The sequence below is a fragment of the Galleria mellonella genome, unplaced genomic scaffold (assembly GCF_026898425.1).
Source record: "Galleria mellonella isolate WM207_F2 unplaced genomic scaffold, CSIRO_AGI_GalMel_v1 utg57, whole genome shotgun sequence".
NCBI lineage: Eukaryota > Metazoa > Arthropoda > Insecta > Lepidoptera > Pyralidae > Galleria > Galleria mellonella.
The window spans coordinates 7808693-7829167 of record NW_026442119.1 but is presented as its reverse complement, the minus strand read 5'-3'; the positions used below and the strand labels follow the sequence as shown (position 1 = coordinate 7829167).

The following is a 20475-nucleotide window of genomic DNA, read 5'->3' as shown; positions in this document are numbered from 1 at the left end:
AATTGTATTTAGAATGTGACTTTAAATAATCCCGTCATTAACTATGTTATTCTTTTATAATAAATAAATCTGTATAATAAAAGAATAACATACTTTGATAATAAAGCGATTGGTATCATTATAAAATTTTATAATAATATTATATTGATATAAAATACTGTTGTATGACACGAATAATTATATTATACTTGATGTTATTAATTTATTTCTAAAATTTGTTATTGAATAAATAACTAAAATATTTTTTATCAGTCATATAAGACATAAGTTTTACAGCTTAAAAAAATGCCTTAAAAATATCTAAATAATGGAGAACATAAATGAAATATAAACTCCACATATAGTTCCAAACCTTAATATAATATATACCGTTAAACAGTGAATTTTTGTACTATTTATTTAAAAAGTATTATAAATACAATCGAATTAACAGTACTTATATTTTTTCCTTTTTTTTTGCGATTTTATCGCTCAAAAACTAAATATCAGTATTTTTAAGAATTGACACTGAAAATTTATAAGGTTTCATCGAAACGGGGAATTCCTGTGCGTTGTAGCGGAAAATAGCCGACATAAAGGTCCGCCATTCTGGTACTGACCGGGGCACGGATGCGATAAAATATAAACGGGCACCGCCCGTACCCTTACGGCAAGGAACCCGATGTCTCTTCATATTAATATAATATTCGAGTGTGCACTCACACTAAAATAATTGCATTATCTACTTAGAATAAACTAACGTATCTAATATTCCGTTAGTAGTACACTAATGCAAGGGTTATGCTTTAAATCTCAGAATGTTCAAATTGTAAGTTAAATTCGTTATATAATCATAATATTGACAAGAACTAAACTCCTTACTCCTGATGATGCTAGAGGTTATTAGCATTTGGAATTCATGTTTGTAAGTGCAAATACTTGTACTTATCAATATTAGGTACAAATGTCTTAATAAAAATATGATTTTTGCCCCTTGACATTTCAATGGCTCAACTTATCTAACTAAACTAAAATATATTGCACAGATATGCAATATTTAATTTTAAATAGACATTATATGTATCTATATATTATTATTCCGGTCAATGAATAAATCCTGGTTACCGGCAACAGTTCTGATACAACCAATAATCAATTTTCAAATTGTATTAGTGTAAACATAACAAATTAAAAGACTTGATATATGATATAAGGTTATACATTTTTTTATTCAACACCGAAATATGAAAATTACGTAGTATAGGTATAATGTCTTTCAACAGAACTTAATGTAAAGGTAACCAAGTTTTGTTGAAATTACCACACAAACACTAAATAAAATTAGCAATGAATCGAAACATATAATCAATTAATCGATCGTTTATTTGTATTAATACGGACATCAACAGAATTTCTTTTGATCGAGTATAACTAATATACATCAAATTGAAAATAAAATAAATAATAAAATTAGCACAACAGACTATTTAATACGAAAAATAGTTACTGCACAGGTTACGTGCTAATAAATCAGTTGTATTAACAACAACACTAATATGTTATCACATATTAGTGTTGTAGTTATTTATCAATATCTATCTAAATACCTACTAAATACATCAAATAGATTTTTAATAAATTCAAATTAACGCCAATAAAATCAAATTTCGAAAGTGAAACTCAGACGCATAAATAAACTGTGCAACAAGATGGCGCCAGCGTTGGGAGGCCGGTGTTGCCAGCAATTAATCTCCATTTCCCGCACGCGCCAAATCGCGCCACCATTACGAGCTGTTTTATTTCATTAAATGGACCCACCGAATTAATGTGCTGCACTGTTTACAAAGCCGAAAGAATCGAGGAAGAGGGCATTGAAAGATTTCTATGCCCCTTTTGTGGCGGATCGTGAAAAACGTCGCTGTCTTTGTTTGAGAGCGAAAATAGCTTTCTCAAAAAAATATCAGTTACTTAATGGCTAATCTAAAATTGGATTCTTTATACAGATGCTTTATTATAATTTTATGTTATTTTTGTTGATTTAAATTTGTTTGCTTTGTTACATTATTATGTTTTTATTGGTTTTACTTAAATGAATAATAATCATACTCCTACTACTATTATAAATGTGAATAATAAGATGTTTGTTACTCAATCACTTTATAAAGCCTAAACACATTTAAACAGTATTCAGTATATAGATAGACCATTCATATTCATATCAGCCTTTAACTATCCACTGCTAAACATAAGCCTCCCCCTTGGGGGATTTTGCCAATAGTTGCCACGCTTGGCAACTGCAGTTATGCTTTAGAAATGTTTTAAGAAAATAACTTATTCTATATACATTCAAGAAGGACACTTCTGTCCATCTCTCGCCCTCTCTTAGTCTCCTCTTATGACAATCGCAGGAAAGGAAGGGATGGCCTATTCTGTACCGGAAACACATTGGTAAACCATATATTTGATTAATACATAAGATAATTTTTTTTCTAATTCAGGTAACCAAAGCCGCAAGATACAACTACTTATCCATAATTACTCGTTTTACATAATCTTTAAACTCATATGTTTACATTTATTGCCGAAAAGATATAAATAAGAACTTTTATTTTTACTACCTAAGCTTAAGTTTTTTTTTATATTGTTTCAGGTCCGAACATTGTTCGTGAGTGGGTTACCAATGGACGCAAAGCCTCGGGAATTATATTTACTGTTTCGAGCATATGAGGTAAAATTTTTTCATATTTAATGTAACTGTACATTTTTCTTAATATACTCGTACGTATAGACACCCAAACCTCTTACTGTAATGACCACAAAATGACTCAGCTTATATTTGACGGTCAGGGAGCTACCCTTTTCTATATTGACAAAGAATTGGGTACAAAACAACCGAAGTGTGACAACCGGGGCTGACTTGGTAATTGTTTAGAAAGACGAATGAAATAGGTAGAGCAAGCAACAAATAGGAAAACTATTCCAGATGTTTGTTTGATGTTACTGGATCTGTTTGCTCGTAACACCCACTCTAAAAATAAACAGAATCAAATTCCGCTAATTTACAAATACCTACTTCAATAATGTCTCTATAGTATAGTTTCATATGTTTAATATATAAACTATTCTATCAATGAGATAAAATAGCATGAAATTAATTAAATAGTAAATGACGTCACCAGCCCGTGTTATTATGTATACATGGGATATATAGATATATATCATCCAAATTAACAAATTTATGGGTATATTTATGAAATTAAATTGACTTACTTTTGGAATACATATTAGTAATCTTTTTCCAACAAAGACAGGTCCGGATATTGTTAAAGATAAGAGCTTCAACATAACATTCAAAACGTTGGTTACCATGAAAAAAAACGAATACTGTTTTCACGTGAATTGAATAAAATATCAAAATACGAGGTATGTCAAAAGAAATAGACACTAAATTCTTTTCCTTGAAATGTCCAAATATTTGCCCCAAGAGAAAATAAAACATAGAACAACATCGCTTCCGTCACGCGACGAGAAGATCCCGACTCGGATTACTGCGTCGTAAATATCAAATGTCATGCTCCGATTCGTAATATTCGGATTGAATCGATTTTGTCTACCGATAAGGGGGATTACACTCGATCCCCGACTGGTACGGATGGCACCGCACACATAAAGGTGGCTAAAGGTAAACTGAGGGTTAGTTTTAGTGTATCGCGTGTTATCCTCGGTGCCTAGCACAGAGGGATACCAATTTTTTGGTAGTTAACCCGTATAAATCGTTTTGAATAGAATTCAACTATGACACAATGAAACTGATGGTACAAGTAATTTTTTGATGAGGTCTCCATTATAATGTAATAATATATTAAAACGATTCATACTGTGTTTCATCATAAAGAAATTAGATAGATAGTCTCTACGACCTTCAATAATTATTCTAATTTTGTTTATACAGGGTTATGAAGGTTCGCTGTTAAAGGTTACTAGCAAGAATGGAAAAACAGCGTCGGTAAGTAATCCTCTAATCAATTAATTCATAATCCTTGGATTTTATACTGATTGATTCATATTGATTAAACTTGTTTTAATTATAGACATTAGCTCTCATACTTATATAAAAAACGAGGTTCAGCAATCAATAATTAAATATCTATCGTTCAAAAAACAGCATATACATATATACATACAGACTACATGACTAAGTGAAATATATTTTCAGCCTGTCGGGTTCGTCACGTTCCACACTCGAGCTGGTGCAGAAGCAGCTAAACAAGACCTTCAGGTTAGTTTTATCAAATGCTGTTTGTATTCTAAATAAACTGTACTTATTAAATATAGTTGAAATTTTTCTAATATATGCTATAAACTTGCATATATATGAAAAATTTTATAAAATATAGGCGTAGATGAGCAGAGATATTTTAAAATATAATCAAGAATTTAAACAATAAACATAGCATACAATAAACACAGTAAAAGTTAAATCACGTACACGATATTATCGCCTAATTATATGAATGGCTTTATACCACAAATTGTCTCAATAACAGTATCTCTATAATAGACCGAGATACGCGATACAAACTTAATATGCTACTGTAAATACTAAAACATATAAGACGCACGGTGTTACTAAACCTCTTCTCATCACATGCCTCAACACAGCCAATGAGCACTATAGTTAATATTCTCATTGTAGACTTGAAATAACATTTTCCTGACTTGAGTAACCGCATCTTAAGTTATGCTAAACCTATGCACGTATCGATAGACCACAACCGGTCATCAAGTGGAGACACTAAGGCGTCCGACATCGGAGTGTGAACGATTACTTTACGGTGTAAATACGCAATTGCATGTCACTGTTTGACAGGTTTTGATGTCACATCCCGAGCACAGTGTTCCGTCACCTTAGCAGGCGCGGGCGCGGATTTTGTTAAATATATTATTAATATCGAATAATGCTATCATATCAAATAATTGCGGGTCCCTAAGTATTAAAAAAACTACACGGTTACTCTTTGTTCGAAACTCCTACATTTCGGGGATATTGCAAATGGTTTAAAACACTGTTAAAGGGACCCTCAGTCCTTCCAAATGCAGTATCCTCATCCCAGTATCCTCCCAACACGCGAACGTCACTTGCCCCGATGGGCAAAACACGTATCTGCTGGGAGCACACAAAAGCCGAACCTTCCATGGTCATTATATCGGAGCGCCGCACCGCTCGCGGCTGTTCACAGCAGGGCGTCCGATTCGACCCCGACATGCCGCAAACGATTCGGCTGGAGTTCGCTAAAAGCAACACGAAGGTCAGCAAGCCGAAGCCGGCAGTTGCCACCGCCGCGCCAGCTACACACCCCGCATTGATGCACCCACTCACTGGACGTAAGTACCGCCGAACGCACACACCGCCCGGCGCTAGCTCGACCGCCCCGGCACTCCTACCAAACCTCATATCATCATATACCGATTACACTATTAATAAAATCTCACGACCCATTTTTGTGGTGATCCTCACACGCAAAACACTCGTGTCCTTTTGTTGTTAACCGAACTTTACGATATGAAAGGATTATAATGGGGTGTCGAGCAAACGCAATGGGCAAGTATCTGTGATCGCTTACACGTACCACGCAAGGCCTAGCCCCGCGAAGCTATATCGATTGATCTGTCGGGTTCTATAACACTATCGTCAACTTTTTTACATGTTTTCATGTTAACACTTTCAATGATATATCCTTATGTACTTCATGGGATTGTTTGGGCTATATAGAGTATAATTAGAATTTTATATATATTATTTTAGCATACAATCACACCAACAGTATATCATGTAATATACCTTAATTATTTATACAATATTATCTCATAAGCCTTTAGCTGATTCGTGAAAACATGTCATAAGCACACTGTAAATAATATATTTTTTCCAGCAGTGTTTAATATTACAAAAAAATATTGCAATGCATTTAAATTTAGACTACAATTCTAGAGCACAACATGATGGTTTATATAAATGTGCGTACAGACTTAGCGAGTCCATTCTTCCCTGGTGGGGGAGCAGAGCTGTGGCATCACCCGCTAGCGTACGGAGGGGAATTGCCGGCACTGTCCCACGGGTTGGTGCATCCTGCTATCCACCCGCAGATGGCGCCCGTACGTTCTTACCTCTGACTAGCTGCCGCCGATAGGCCACACCACGTGAGTTATTACACTGTTTTACCACAGATAATATAATACTATGCACTTTACTAATTTTTATTTAATGTAGATTAACTTTACCAAACTTAACACAACTTTTTATTCCGTTTAAAATTGAAAATAAAAATAATACAAAGCAAAATATTTTCCAGTGGCAAATTTACCACAAGGCTGAGTAGGCTGAAGCCTAGGACAGCAAATTTAACCAAACATTTTTTTATAACCATTATGTTTAAATTTCATTGACAAAAATTTTTAAGCAATATGATTATAAACTAGAGTGGTAAAATTTGAATAGCCTTCTGGTGGCAAATACGCTTTTGTGTTTCTGCAAATGAAAGTTAGTGTACCTACTTGAACCTTTCTGATCCGCCTAAGTTCACGCCACTAAAATTACTTAAAATTGAGGAATTTTATACCTCTGTTAATAAAGCAAAATTAACATCATTATAAATTTAACATAAAAACTTATGAGTCTTTACCTGGGTTTATTTAAATAACAATTTGTCATAAAATCTGGTGATAAATCTTTCTACAACTATAATATTAAAAACCTTTTTAAATGTAACAGAACGAAAACAGCAAGGTGAAATCTAATATTCGTAACACTGTACAACAGGTGGGCCATCAGCTTGTTTGCCATTCTAAATTGCATAAAAAATGGAACATTTCATTATTTTTTTAACATTTCATACAAACTGCTAAACTTAGTATGAAATACCTGTATCAAAAATACTTACTTTTAAGTACTTAATACTTACTTAATTTTAGGGGATGTGCTCAAGAACTGAGCCTTTATCACCGTTTCAATATCAGATTACTAGATGGAAGAAGAGTCTCCACTTTTATGCATTTAAATAATATTTATTTATTCATTAGTACAAAAATGTGTACATGGCGGACTTAATGCTAAAAGCATTCTCTCCCAGTCAACCATAGGGAAGTGTCAGAATACTCGAATGCGGTACTACTAATTATTGATATACATACATATTCTATCCCGATTATTCATAAAAACCTCAAACCTCTCATAAACCTATCTATAGCTATTGAACTGTTTTGTCTCCTTCTTATGTGCTAAATTTTCAGTTTCAAAGAAAGTGACAGAACAGTGTAATATTTAATCATCATCACATTTGATCAGATGAGATTGTAAATCACAGGAACCTTCAATAAAAATAGTATCAATGAATTTCAGCTTGTTATATCCTGATCATTGTACGTGTGCACAATGAAAGTAACTATTTACACATTTATGTAGACCCCCCTGACGCTGGGCGCTTGCGTTCTACCAGCACCGGCGTTAGGATCTCCGGGCGCGGCAGTGCCCGCGCATGCGCCGGCGCCGACGGCGCACCCCGCGCATCCTGCGCCTCCCTGCTCTACGCTGTTCGTTGCCAATCTTGGCCAGTTTGTGTCAGAACACGAACTTAAAGAAATATTCAGCAGGTATATTATTAATAATATTAAATATTATAAAACTTATAATGTTAATAAACTTATACCTATGGATGTTGACTGAAAGTAACGGTGTATTTTAATTTTTGTATAGACTTTATTTTAATAAACCTTACAAAATAAAATAAAAAATTGGAACAAATGTTACTTTCAGTCAAAATATATTCCAAAATTTGCGGATACAAACCCAATTTTGGAGATTCGTCTAATTGTTTTATGGCTCAAACGGTTTTATACATATATCGTAATAATTGTTTACTCCCTTATTCATAAAAATCTCAAATCTTTCATAACTATTCTAACTATTGAAGTATTTTGTCTTTTTCTTTTGCGCTAAATTCTCGATTGGAAAGATATTGAGTAAACACTTAAATAGTTAAAATAGTTATGTAAAAGATTGTAGTTTTTATAAGTAAGGGATTATTTGTTATATATTTTATGAACGAGATAATTGCTTATAACAGCTTTGAAATATCAAGAGCTTAAAATATATAATTTCAATAAATATCTCGTATTAAATGGCTTACAGTAAACGTGAAATAAGTTTTAATTATAAATTAGCTAGTACAGTTCGTATCTGATGTATAATCCTCTTATATTACCGATCTTCAAAATTTGGATTTCACAATATGTGCATGACTACATTTATAAGAAAATCAATGGCTACAAAAGGAAATTATCTCAAGAACAAATAATACGAGTATATAATACTTCTCCACAGTGCATGTCGCACCAAATATCACATGAACGTTGTTGGAATCTGCTACTATTATAATGTCTCACGCAAACCAATTAACATTCTGCTATCTGATATTATGTACTATCTATTGTATTTAATAACGTTTGTGTGAGAATATCAAGCCTGCACCCGTATCGCCCAAAGCATGACAATCAAGTTATCGACTTACCGAAAACCAAAGTTTAGCACTGGCTTATTATTTAAGTGCCTCTATCTACTAAAATTATTAATAATCATTTCTAAAGCAACTGGAGCAAACAAATTACATGTCTCTTAATACTATATAACATAAATGAGTCACTTATTTTACCATTATACAAAATTAAATGCTCTCTTTTTTATAAGAATGAATATACAAAAAAAATTTGCTTAAATGAAATATTTCACGTAATATAAATAGTGTAATTTATATGATATCAAAATTCAAAATATGAGTACTGAATTCAACTTTTCGGTAATGGCGATAATGGACTACACATATCACAAACTAGTCGTATATCAGCACTCTTATTACACACAAATGAATCATAAATGTTACATTTGTACTTCAAGCAGGTATGTAAATGTTGCACTATACGATTGTCTTAAGAGTTTCACGAACACTAAACGAGACACAATAGAAATTTTATTATTATTACGGCTATTGCCGTTGAGTGTCCGTGAATATGTTAGTTTTCAGTTGACACAAATTAAACAAACACGTATATATGATGAAAATTTTTATTTAAATATAGACAACACAAATATTTTGACTAGATCATTAGTCTCACATTGCTTCAGGTAAACGAGCTCACGGATACAATTTTCGATCAGGCTGTTATAGAATCGATCTCAAATTTATTTAGCCCTTATATTTTTAGGGGCTCCAGTAGATATTAATTTTTATACTGCTATATGATAGAAATTAACTGTTCGACATCAACATCGAATATTGTTTTATTATTCTGTTTTAGTCTCTTTAACTCATTCAATTAACTCGATATCATTATTAATTCCCAAGAGTTCATATTTTTCAATATGGGTATATTCTAAATTTGAGCCTGATAGCAATGTGATCTATCATCAATACACACTTCAAATCGCTGTGGGTTTACGGGCGTGGGCACAACTAAGTGTGGTGGTACAGTTGCCCCGGTTTCTCGCGCCTGCGACTCCTGACCGGCGGCAACGGCGGCAGCTCGGGCCCGGTGGCCTTCGTCGACTTCGCTAGCCCCACCGACGCCGGCGCTGCCATGGCCCGCCTGCAAGGGGCGCTCCTCCTCAGCTCCGAGGGCGCCATCCATCTCGAATACGCAAGGCATAAGATGGCACACAACGGCTGGATTCTCTCACATGAAGTATGCACGTGCACATCTTTAGTACAATGATATGACATAGATTCACGCCGTTTAATTTTCCTGAATCTGTGTAATGTCAGTGTAGAATGAGCTTTGGATCCTGGTATTCTGTAATAAATTAAAACAAGTTCATAAATGCGACGTATAAATGCTCTTCAATGAAGATACATAAATATAAATTGTAATCTCAGTAAATAAGTAAATATTAGTCGCAATATCGTTTCAAATTATTCTTTTCTAATTATAGCGACTTATATTATTTATAATGGCATAGAATCTATGCCATAGAACATTTACAACAGGTTCCAAAGTTACAATTCCTAATTGAAGCATAATAACAATAATGTCTCACCGATGCACCTTGCACTAGCTCTTACTGCCTGCATATAATATAAAAAATCTAATTCAGTAATTATCAGTTATTGCTTTGTACTCCAATAACATTATAATATTTTTCGCAGGGAGCCAAAGGCGGAGAAGAGGGCGAACAACATTAGTTCGTTCGTGGCTCTCGGCACTTGACAACCAGCTAACTGAGGGACGCGCAATCTTGATCCTCTGAATCGCATCGGAACCACTACTGGGGATGGAGCTAACAACACCTACAGCGTATGCTCACATTTCTACTAAAATCGGATCAAGATATTTGGGTTTGAGATATCTAACCCACTAAAGAGTGTACTTTTTTTAAATGAAAGCTCTATCTCCTCATTAATTTTGTTTTCCGTTCAGTCAAACGGCGTCAGAGGTGTGGTGTGTTTTTCTTTTATACCAAATTTAGCAATTGTTGATTGTATTATTATTAACATTCCAGTTTTATTGTTTACCGTTCATAATTATAAAAGTAATATAATTTGAAATTATTCTCTTGTAAACGTAATCTACGTATTTATTTAATATTATTATTATTATTCATTTATTTTGTAACATAAGATTTATTTACAACTAACTTATTGTATGAGAAAGTTTTATATTTGTTTCTACAAGGCCGATGTATACAATTGAGAGGATTTGTTATGAATATAGCGTATAACCAGAAATTAAACATTTTAGGATATATCTCATTCGAATAAGCTAAAAACCAAAGGTGCCCTTCATAGAAAGATTACGTTTTGTTAAATAATATTTCAAGTTAAATGATTTTAAATAAAGTTGTATGTAATAATTACGATACTTTTGTTTTAGCCTCAATAATGTTAGCGTATTTAAATGAATTTCATGACTATTTCAAATTATATTTACCTAATACTTTCTTAGTAATTTTTATAATGTTCAATCACTCGTTAAAGTGCTAGCACTCTAGTGTTGGTCTTATACTATCCTTTCTATCTGTAAATGGAATTATTGCAATAATTATATAAAGATTTTACTGACTTTGACGCGAAAGGACGGGGTCGCCCCTCGGTGCGCTTGCTGTGGAGTGCAATGCATCACTGAACTATCGCTCACTCGCATCGTATCCTTACCAGTTCGTCCCATCCCATCTCGTGGATCCTCACCCGTGATCCATGACACCCTCGCCCTCCCATCTTAAACCTTTGTTTGGAATACACCAAAATTTCTTGTGCCTTGCGGAATTACGATTCAAACGAAATTTTCTTGATTACATTTTCAATTTGTCAGAGCTCCTAGACGAAGTTCGTTGTCAAACTTTACTGATCCCGTTATTTCTGCGATTAGTATGCGATGCGACACAATCGAGATAAGTTCAGTCTTGTTGCGAGAATTTAGCCTTGGCCTTATGAGAGTTAAATAATTAAATGTAATCATTATATTAATTAATAGTAATAACGTGGCGTCGTACACGCCATTGCTGAATAGTGAAACAATTACTCTACTATCTGCATGCTTCGACGAGCTTTTTGGTAATAATCTAATTTAAAATTTAATAATTATACTTTTATTGTGTAATCGTTAGGACGATAAAACTAGATAAGGGTATTTATTGTAGAGAATCAGCATAGTTACATTACTATTTAATGAAAGTTATTCATACATAATAATGAAACAATGTAATGAAATTTAAATTTACTGAAATGTTAGGATTAATCAAATGGAAGATTAATATATTTTTTATTTTTAGCTAGTTGACTGTCGCATACAGATTGACTATTGCGTTACTTGATGTTTGACAAAAACACAGTAACGACATAAGTACACATCAGTGCGAAATAGCAATAAACCAAAAATGAATAGTAATCTAATCTAATAGGTATCTAGTAACGTATTCTGCTGATGTAAACATGTAAAAATTATACAAAAAAAAAGTAAAAAAAAATATCCCTGCTTAGGCTATAATAAATAAGGTTTTGGATATTTGGGTTAAAATCTTGACGCGACAGATGTCTATGAGGTATTCAAGCGACTGGCGGCGCCCAACGCACGCCGGCGCTGGCCGGAGATTCCGCATGTGAATTCTTATGAAAATCTCTTAGTCAATATTAAATAGAAATTTCGTCAATTTTTGACTTAGCAAAATTTTATACGTTGTTTATAGTGACTATAACTTCACAATGTACCGACGTCGTGGCGTATAGACCAAAGATAAAGGATATAACTACATAATGTTTAATACTAACCTCAGACCGTACCAAACTATATTTTGTAGGCAAACTTGTACTACTTACTGGCAATAACTTTTTCATAAGTTATATTTCTTCTTAGCTCGTGGTCCATATGACGATGATGGCATTATTTTTATCGCATACTAAAGTTAATGTCGATGCCTATATATAATACGGGTCACATCAGGCTATAGCAACAATAAAACTTTTTTAATTCTTTTTCTATTGTTACCTACCATTGCTATTATCATAATCAATAATTATTTGTATATTTTAAAAGTTTGTTAAGTTGGTGTCTCGAAAAATGGGATTTATACAATTATCAAGTGACACAAAGGAGTGTCGCTTAGATTAAATGTCAGATTCTCTTATATATGCGTAATTCATTGTCTGTTTTAATAATTAAGCTAAGTCAATGTTTACTTATTTAATTCGATATAATGCTAATTCGTATGTAAGTAATTATTGTGTAATAACGTAGTAGTGATCTCCCATACCTTCGGCGTACGGCGTCCTTGTTCGCGGACTAAAAATACAACGAAAAGTTTATGTTTTTCTTTTCAGTTGTCACGCTTTGGGTCTATCGATGACTTTAATAAAATAGTAATAAAGCTCTCTTTTGACAAGTATTTCGAGTATAATAAATGTACTATAATTTATCTTAAAGCCATCGATTGATTTAAAAATTTTGGTTTGTACGCATAATTCCATCCGCCATTTTCATGACACAAATTATGCGATAAAATGGCGCTCGTTATTAGATAGCGGATGGAGTATGCTGGAAGCGTAAGGGACGTCTACGCCGCCATGATTCCGTCCAACAACCGTAGATAGCGAGTAAGAGACGTCCAGTGGCTGCGGACACGGCTACGTCACCTTTTGCGGGACTACTCGATACATATCATCGTGTAATATTAATGTGTAATTAGGAATAAAGAGCGGTTTCATAGAGACGTTTATTCTGTATTCTCGTCTACTACTTGTAATGCAATCGGCTATATGTCACGCTAAATCCAAATTATATTTATGTTACCGGAACATTTGCTTGAATTTGTGTATTTTAATCTAAAACAATTTCCACATACTTCTCGTTTTTAATATCAAAACAGCCACGAATAGTAGATATTTTCTTAACGTTTACTGTGAAATCGAGAGATGGTGTTTGGATTGTCGTGGTAGCAAGACGCGTGACATTGGCCCGCATGTGATAGGGTAGAGTAGGGGTGTAGCATCGCCTTGCAAGTTAGGTTTAAGTGAAGCGGTATCACACAAACGCCGTGCATCGGAAACATATCAATTCTGTGCCCCTTAATAAATTTAGTTAAATACTATTCTAAGAGATACATATGAATAGAATAAAGAAACAAAATAATCGTTTGGAGTATCAAATACATACTAAGTGTTGTTTTCGTACGTTGATGAAATAATGTCGGTTAGATTGTATTATGAAATGTGGATCATTTACCTTTGCATAGTACCCGAGTAGTGTCGCGCAAGTTCGTTTTTATTTACTAATGGCTGTAGAATTTAAACATTATTATTTTTATTGTTATTATTTTAGACTAATAAATCAATATGGCTTATTTACCAAATTAATTTTAACAGTCCGCTTTGGATTCAGTATTAATGTAATTGTTTCATTTCGGTGACAATTTAGCGCATCACCGAAACTTATTTGTATATCGAGCAAATAAACCATACAAACTATATAGATAGTAATTAATTGTTAGATTTGTGTGACTTGGATTATTTAAATGCTTTTAGAGCAGAGGTAAAGTGTTATTGTGGTTTAAGAAAAACATAATGACATTGTAAAAATAGTGATAAATTTAGCTTAATTATCATTATTACAACTTTTATAGATGTTCATTAATTTCTTTTCTTACTTCATGGAGTATTGTGGCATTGGAGACGTCATTGTTAATTCAAATAAATTTGAGCTCATCCTCAATCGAAGTTTTTATTCAACTGACAACCCTGTTTTTAAGTCGCAGAATAGAAGCGTAGTTGCCAAGTCTCCAACAAAACTGTCGATAGGTCTATAATATACTTCTATTCTACATATGGCAAATATACACAAACTTAGTTTTGGTTTGACAGATTTATGCCTCTAAATAATTTATCATACAACTTGTTGTTTCTCGCAATTCACTCAATATGTTTCGTATTTTCTGTCAATGATCTTGTAATATTCAAAATTTAGTACTAAAATTTATAGGTGTGTCTAGTTTAGGATAACTGAAATTAGATATAAATGACGGTTGAGCTTTTAGAACATTGCTTTGTAGATTTATCTGCTTTCATGCGTCCTCTTGTAAAACGAATTTGCTAACTTTGAATAATTAATTATTGTATTTATATTGATGTCTCAAATGAATTGGTTTTACATAGACGACGTAATATATCTCTATCAGTGAAATGGCTATGAAGTCTCCTAATTTTGAATAATTAACTTATGGCAGTGTTGTATTTATGTTATTATTAGTTTTAAAGCATTATAGGGTCCAAAGATTGGGAATAAACATATGTGACAAATTAATATTCTTGTTTATTTATTTCTTTGAAGTCATAATTTAATTCCAATGTAGAATATAAATACAATATAATTAATACATTTTTAGGTAGATAGTTTTCTTACAGAATAAAAATCAGCAGCTATACAACGCTTATCTGTTTCCATCAATTAACTAAATAATTCATATATAATCAAATTAAAGTTTAGAACTTAATATATTTGAACAAGATTCGAACAATAAAACTTTCATACTAAATCATAGACAAGAAGTAGACAAATACCGCGCCGCTCAACTAATAGTGAAATAACATCACACAGTGTACCTATATATTCAATTTATTGTAAATGAAATAGAAGCAAGATATTACACTGTGTGTTTCATTTTTTGGTCACACAATATAAAATAATGGACTTAAGTTTGATCTATAGATAACAGGGAGACTTAAAAATGACAGAAACAAACATTTCAGTTTTAACCGAAAACTGACACACGTATAGAATGTAATGTCTGCTGAATACGCATATTTAGATCTTATATTCATCATGTGTTTACAATATCTTCGTGGAAAGAATGAGACATGATTAACATAAGATTAAGTATGAAACAACACATATAAAGTGAAATCGAAATTAGCATCCTAAGTAATTCTGCCAATGAAATTGAATATTTTCCTCCTAAAAAAAATATATTGGAATCAAAAAGTATTTCTCCATACTAACATAATAACTGATTGCGTGATGTTAGGTAATATAAAATATAAAAGGCTTTAAATTTTTTTTAACCATTTTTATCTTCGAGATAGCAATTATTGGATGCCGTTTATTTCTATTTCACTCAGTAGATAATGTAAAGGTATTAAAATAAAATCAAACACTACTTGGATTGGAGATCATCATCATCACACCTGATAGCAAGATCAATATGGACAGCAACTGCCGTACTGGGTAGGTAGATAACAACTGACAAATGCTGACTAGCTGAGCCACGAGTCTTCTGGATAATAAGTTCTCTATATGAAGATTCCTATCCGTGGCCGAAAAGCTTGGCGCAAATTATGCAATTCCAACGAATAGAAACTCTAACTGCAGCAGCAACTATACAAACTAATTATCACTATGAGTTGGAGTCTTAGCATGCACAGTCGCCGCCTGGGACCAACCAGCTACTAATTATTTAGACGGTTAAAACTTGCTATGACCCCATTTTGCGGCCTCGAGCAAATTAGCGCGAATATCATTAATATCACATTAGATCCGAAATGTACATAACGAAGTTGAAATTATGTTGGCAGTTAACTAAAGTTAATTTCATGAATTTGATAGTAATCTCCTTTGGGTGTAGTTGTTAATGTAATGGTATCTAATTGGCGGATATGATATAATACACTCCGTCTCCGCTGTTTTAAAGCAGGCAAAATCATCTCGCTAGTTTATCGATTATTTCACGACTATAATTCCCAAAGGTGTAATCAGAACTACATATGATATAATAAAAGTGGCGTAACAGTCATAAATTTTGTTTTTTTTACAATGATGGTAAGTATTATAATATATACATATAATAAATCTGTAGAGGTCTAATTTACATAGAAAATAAAACACTAAAAATCGAATCAAGGGGATGTTAGATGTGAAATAGATATATAAATACATCCAGAATTTTTCAAATGTTTGTGTCTCTGTCTGTTTGTACGAGCTAATCCCCAGAACTGTTAGACCGATTTAAATGAAATTTTGCATGGTGGTACCTTACATCACCGATCAACATTTTAGATACTTTTAATCACGGAAAATTAAAAAATAACCGTGCGATAGTTAAAAAGCTATAGTAACTTATACAGCTTAGTACAGAACCTACTTAAGTAGTCATTTCGACCTCAGGCAAAGAGTGAGAACGACACGTTATTTGTTAATTTTGGTCCAATGTTTCCAGATTTAATAAATAATTAGGTACATACATCGATATATACTAAATAGGAATAACTACCACGTGGACAGAATCGCGGGCAACAGCTAGTCTAAAATGATTAGGTGCCTATTTCTTTTTTCATGGTTTCATTATTTTTTTACTTTCAAAACTGCAATGGCAACGCATGCATTAATAAATAATACCTTCTCATGAAAGTAACAAAATACATAAAAATATTTTTATAAAACTTTGAACAGCGAACAAGCTCACGGCCTGTCTGATGGAAAGTGATAACCGTTGCCTATGAACATGAACAGTACCATGAACAACATAAATATTATAGAAAATACGATGATATCCATTACGAGGGATACTCTTAGGTACGTGTTACCATTCCTGAAGGCTAAATAAATATGCTCAAACCTATAATCCCATACGTGTATGAAGCCCCTACCTATAAGTAGTCATAAGCATAAATAAACTATGGTCATTATACTTAACAAATCCACAAATACAAACGTCTCGCCGCAGATACTATAGAGGGTCACAGTGAAAAATAATATTCTTTAGAACAACAATATATATAATACGTGTAGATACAAGACGAGACAACCATTTAACTAGAAACAAAAACCGTGTAGAAAAATAATATCAACATATATAAGTGACTTAAATTTACATTATGGCCACAAAGAAGTTTCAATAGATACTTCAACGCATATGAAAATTATACGTGCACCTAATAAACTACTTTTCTTGTTATTAATAAAGTTTTATTCTAAAGTGTGTAGAACACAAAAGCATTTAGTGGGAGGCGATTAAACTCTCAAATTGCACAATCATTCAATATTACAGCTGAGTTGAACAACTTAACTGTGATCCGAAAATCCTAAAATTTACTCTCAGCCTTAACCCTGAATTTATTAAGTTCATATTTGAATCATTTAAAAATGATTGTTACTCTTTCGTGTTTCTGAAAACACGTAAAGCCATCGTCTGGTATATCCAAAGGCCTTGGCTTTTATGTTAGACAAAAGCAGCCTAAAAATACTTGTCACCATCTTCATATCATTTAAACATTTTTTTTTATGGATGATAATGGAATGGTCCCAGCGCCGGCGCTATCGGGATACGCTGGTGGGGTACCAGTGATAGATAATAGGAGAGGATGAAAGCAGGTTAGTTAACCCATCGTGACAAATTCCACAAGAATTAACTAAACTAATTATTAATAACAATTCCTTTCCACCCTCATTCAATCAATTAGCAATAAGCAGTATTGTAATTATTCATATCGGTCTTACAATCGTTCTAAAACTCAATAGCGACACAACCATGAAGTTCACTCATGAGATATCCTTCACTTATTTATATTATACTTTCGAAAATAGTGCAGCTTCCCCGAATAAAAATAATTACTATACCTATATATAACAGTATGACTCACAATAGTTATTTTTAAACAGTAAACTCAAACTCAAATAATAGTAACAGTTCTACGCTGTTATTAGAGTATAACTGAAGAGAGACACTTATTCGAAGAAGCTTGGTACTTAAATTAAAGTAGGTATGCATTTAGTATACATATACAGTGAAGTAAGTAATAGCAGCCAACCTAGTTTTCAGCATATTCCCACTGGCATCGAACATTCCCATCCTAAACACCACTCCTAGCTACTAACACAGCGACTGCTGTACCTACCCATGACTCCGCAGTATGTGCCCCTAGAGACGGAACTTTTAAAGGACTTCCACTTTGCAAATTGCCTAGACTTCATTCGGTCCACTCGTAAAAAGCGTTCGCAATGTTTACTCTAATTAAGTTGGTAGTGATATGTAACTATTCACATAGTTATACAGATTTTTGTTAACCAACTTTTTAAAATTTGAAAATAGAATAGTAACCTTACCTGCATTGGTTTTCAGGGGAACGGGGTGGAGATCAACCTGATAAAGTATATTGCTGTTTATGCTATATAGAATGACAAATAAGACGACAGCCGATCTGATGAAGGGGGAAGGGATTGTTAGTAATGCGAACTACCAGTCCTATTGCTAGCAATATACCCTATCAGGTCGATTTTCACGTGGTCCCCCTAGAAACCATAGTGCTGAATTCCAGACGTATTCATCGCGATGAGCTAACTGACCTGCATTTTCATTCTCAACTATCATCCATTACCAACGCCTCAGGCGTACACCGTTAACACAGGCAGGGTTACCGCTCCAATATTATCCATTAAAAAAAAACCATCTGATGAGAAATGGTAACTGTTGCCTATGGACATAAACAGATCATATAAGTCGGGATATACCACTGTACCAAAACGCTCTCTAGTACTACAAGTATACAACGGGATATATTTATTACGTTTAATAAGCGTATCCTTGTGTGTTAATTAAACATTGCCGATATAAAGCTATTTAATATATTTATGAGAAGCAAATGTTATTTATATGTAAGTGCTAACCGCTAGATATTTTCACATGAGCGCCACTTAAACGAAACGTTGATCCGGTAAATCCGCTAACGTACAAATCGGTCGCTTCGACATTTTGAAAGACATATCCCAGATGTGTCTGTAAGTGTTGCCACATCAAAGAGCGTCGTTTTGTATCAAATTATTTCAAGGTACATTCAGATTCCAGTTTTATTAATACCGAATTCTTAACACAATTTCTTGAAATATGCAGATCGCTGTGTTGTCCCACTTTTGTAAATCTATAAGTACGTTTTGTATAAAAAAGATAATAATTCGTAAGGTCCATTATCAACTAGCTTTCACCCGCAATTTTGTAAGAGCGTATTTTGGATGTAAGTAATCATTTTTATATGACATACACATCAAGATAAATTATACCCCAGATTTTAAGTTAGATCTTTAGGAAGATAACTATGAAAAATGTATTTAATTTAGTACAGTAGTTTTTGCATGATAGCTGAACAGATAAACAGACAGACAAACAAAGAATAATTATAGAAATTATTGTTTTAACTTCTGTTGTTCTTATACTCGTAAAGATCCTTCATATAACTTTTTCTAAGATATCTTCTTTGTATAGACATTGTCTATTTACAATGTTATTATTTTTGCAAAAGTTCAGGCAGAGTGATTTAATTCTCCGTCTCCAAAAATACTTTAGTGTCATGACTTTAAATTTGGTTAACACCAAAACTTTGATCATTATAATTTTGCAACGCTTCGATAATAGAAACACCGTTAACAAACCTAATAAACTAAAGAAATGGAAACAATTCCATTCGCCTCCAAAATACTATCATAATATCAGCCCTTAACCGTCCACTGCTGAACATAAGCCTCCCTCTTTGAGGGTGTTGCCAGTAGTTGTCACGTTTGGTAGGCAGATTAGCAACCGCAGTCAGGCTATAAAGAAGTTTTAAAAAGGACGCTGCTGCCCATCCCACGCCAGTCGTCTTTTACCACACCCACAGGAAAGTAAGGGGTGGCCTATTCTATGCCGGAACCACAGGACCAAAATGTACTTATCGTAAATCCATATCATAAAATAAAACCTATATATAATAAGGACAATTTGTAAGCAAAGAAAAATCATGAAACAAACTTTAAGAATTTAAACTTTGCAAAAATAATAACAACAACTTAACAGAACAGATTAAAGTTTTCCAAGAAATACGAGGACGTGCCCGTTGTTTCACTTGCTACTTTTATTAGTTCCAGATCATTGGTCCACATTGGTATTGGCATTAAATTTAAGGACTTTTACAAAATTCTCCATTATGTTTTAGTTAC

The 20475-nt window shown here is 33.2% G+C and overlaps 1 protein-coding gene and 1 long non-coding RNA gene across 2 annotated transcripts in view; one reads left to right on the top strand and one right to left on the bottom strand.

The window, feature by feature from the left end:
- Positions 1-14817, top strand: part of LOC113509875 (protein couch potato) — a 217961-nt gene extending 203144 nt beyond the window's left edge. Inside the window, exons 2-10 of the mRNA XM_052899420.1 lie at positions 2630-2707; positions 3932-3985; positions 4196-4258; positions 5220-5364; positions 6008-6135; positions 7097-7108; positions 7442-7629; positions 9504-9714; positions 10176-14817. Coding sequence (XP_052755380.1) covers positions 2630-2707; positions 3932-3985; positions 4196-4258; positions 5220-5364; positions 6008-6135; positions 7097-7108; positions 7442-7629; positions 9504-9714; positions 10176-10211 — 915 coding nt within the window. The 3' untranslated portion in view covers positions 10212-14817. The remainder of the gene's footprint in view (positions 1-2629; positions 2708-3931; positions 3986-4195; positions 4259-5219; positions 5365-6007; positions 6136-7096; positions 7109-7441; positions 7630-9503; positions 9715-10175) is intronic.
- The window catches only part of LOC128201714 (uncharacterized), a 51017-nt gene continuing 39623 nt past the window's right edge, over positions 9082-20475 (bottom strand). The window contains exon 4 of the long non-coding RNA XR_008253389.1: positions 9082-9822. This is a non-coding gene — a long non-coding RNA (uncharacterized LOC128201714). The remainder of the gene's footprint in view (positions 9823-20475) is intronic.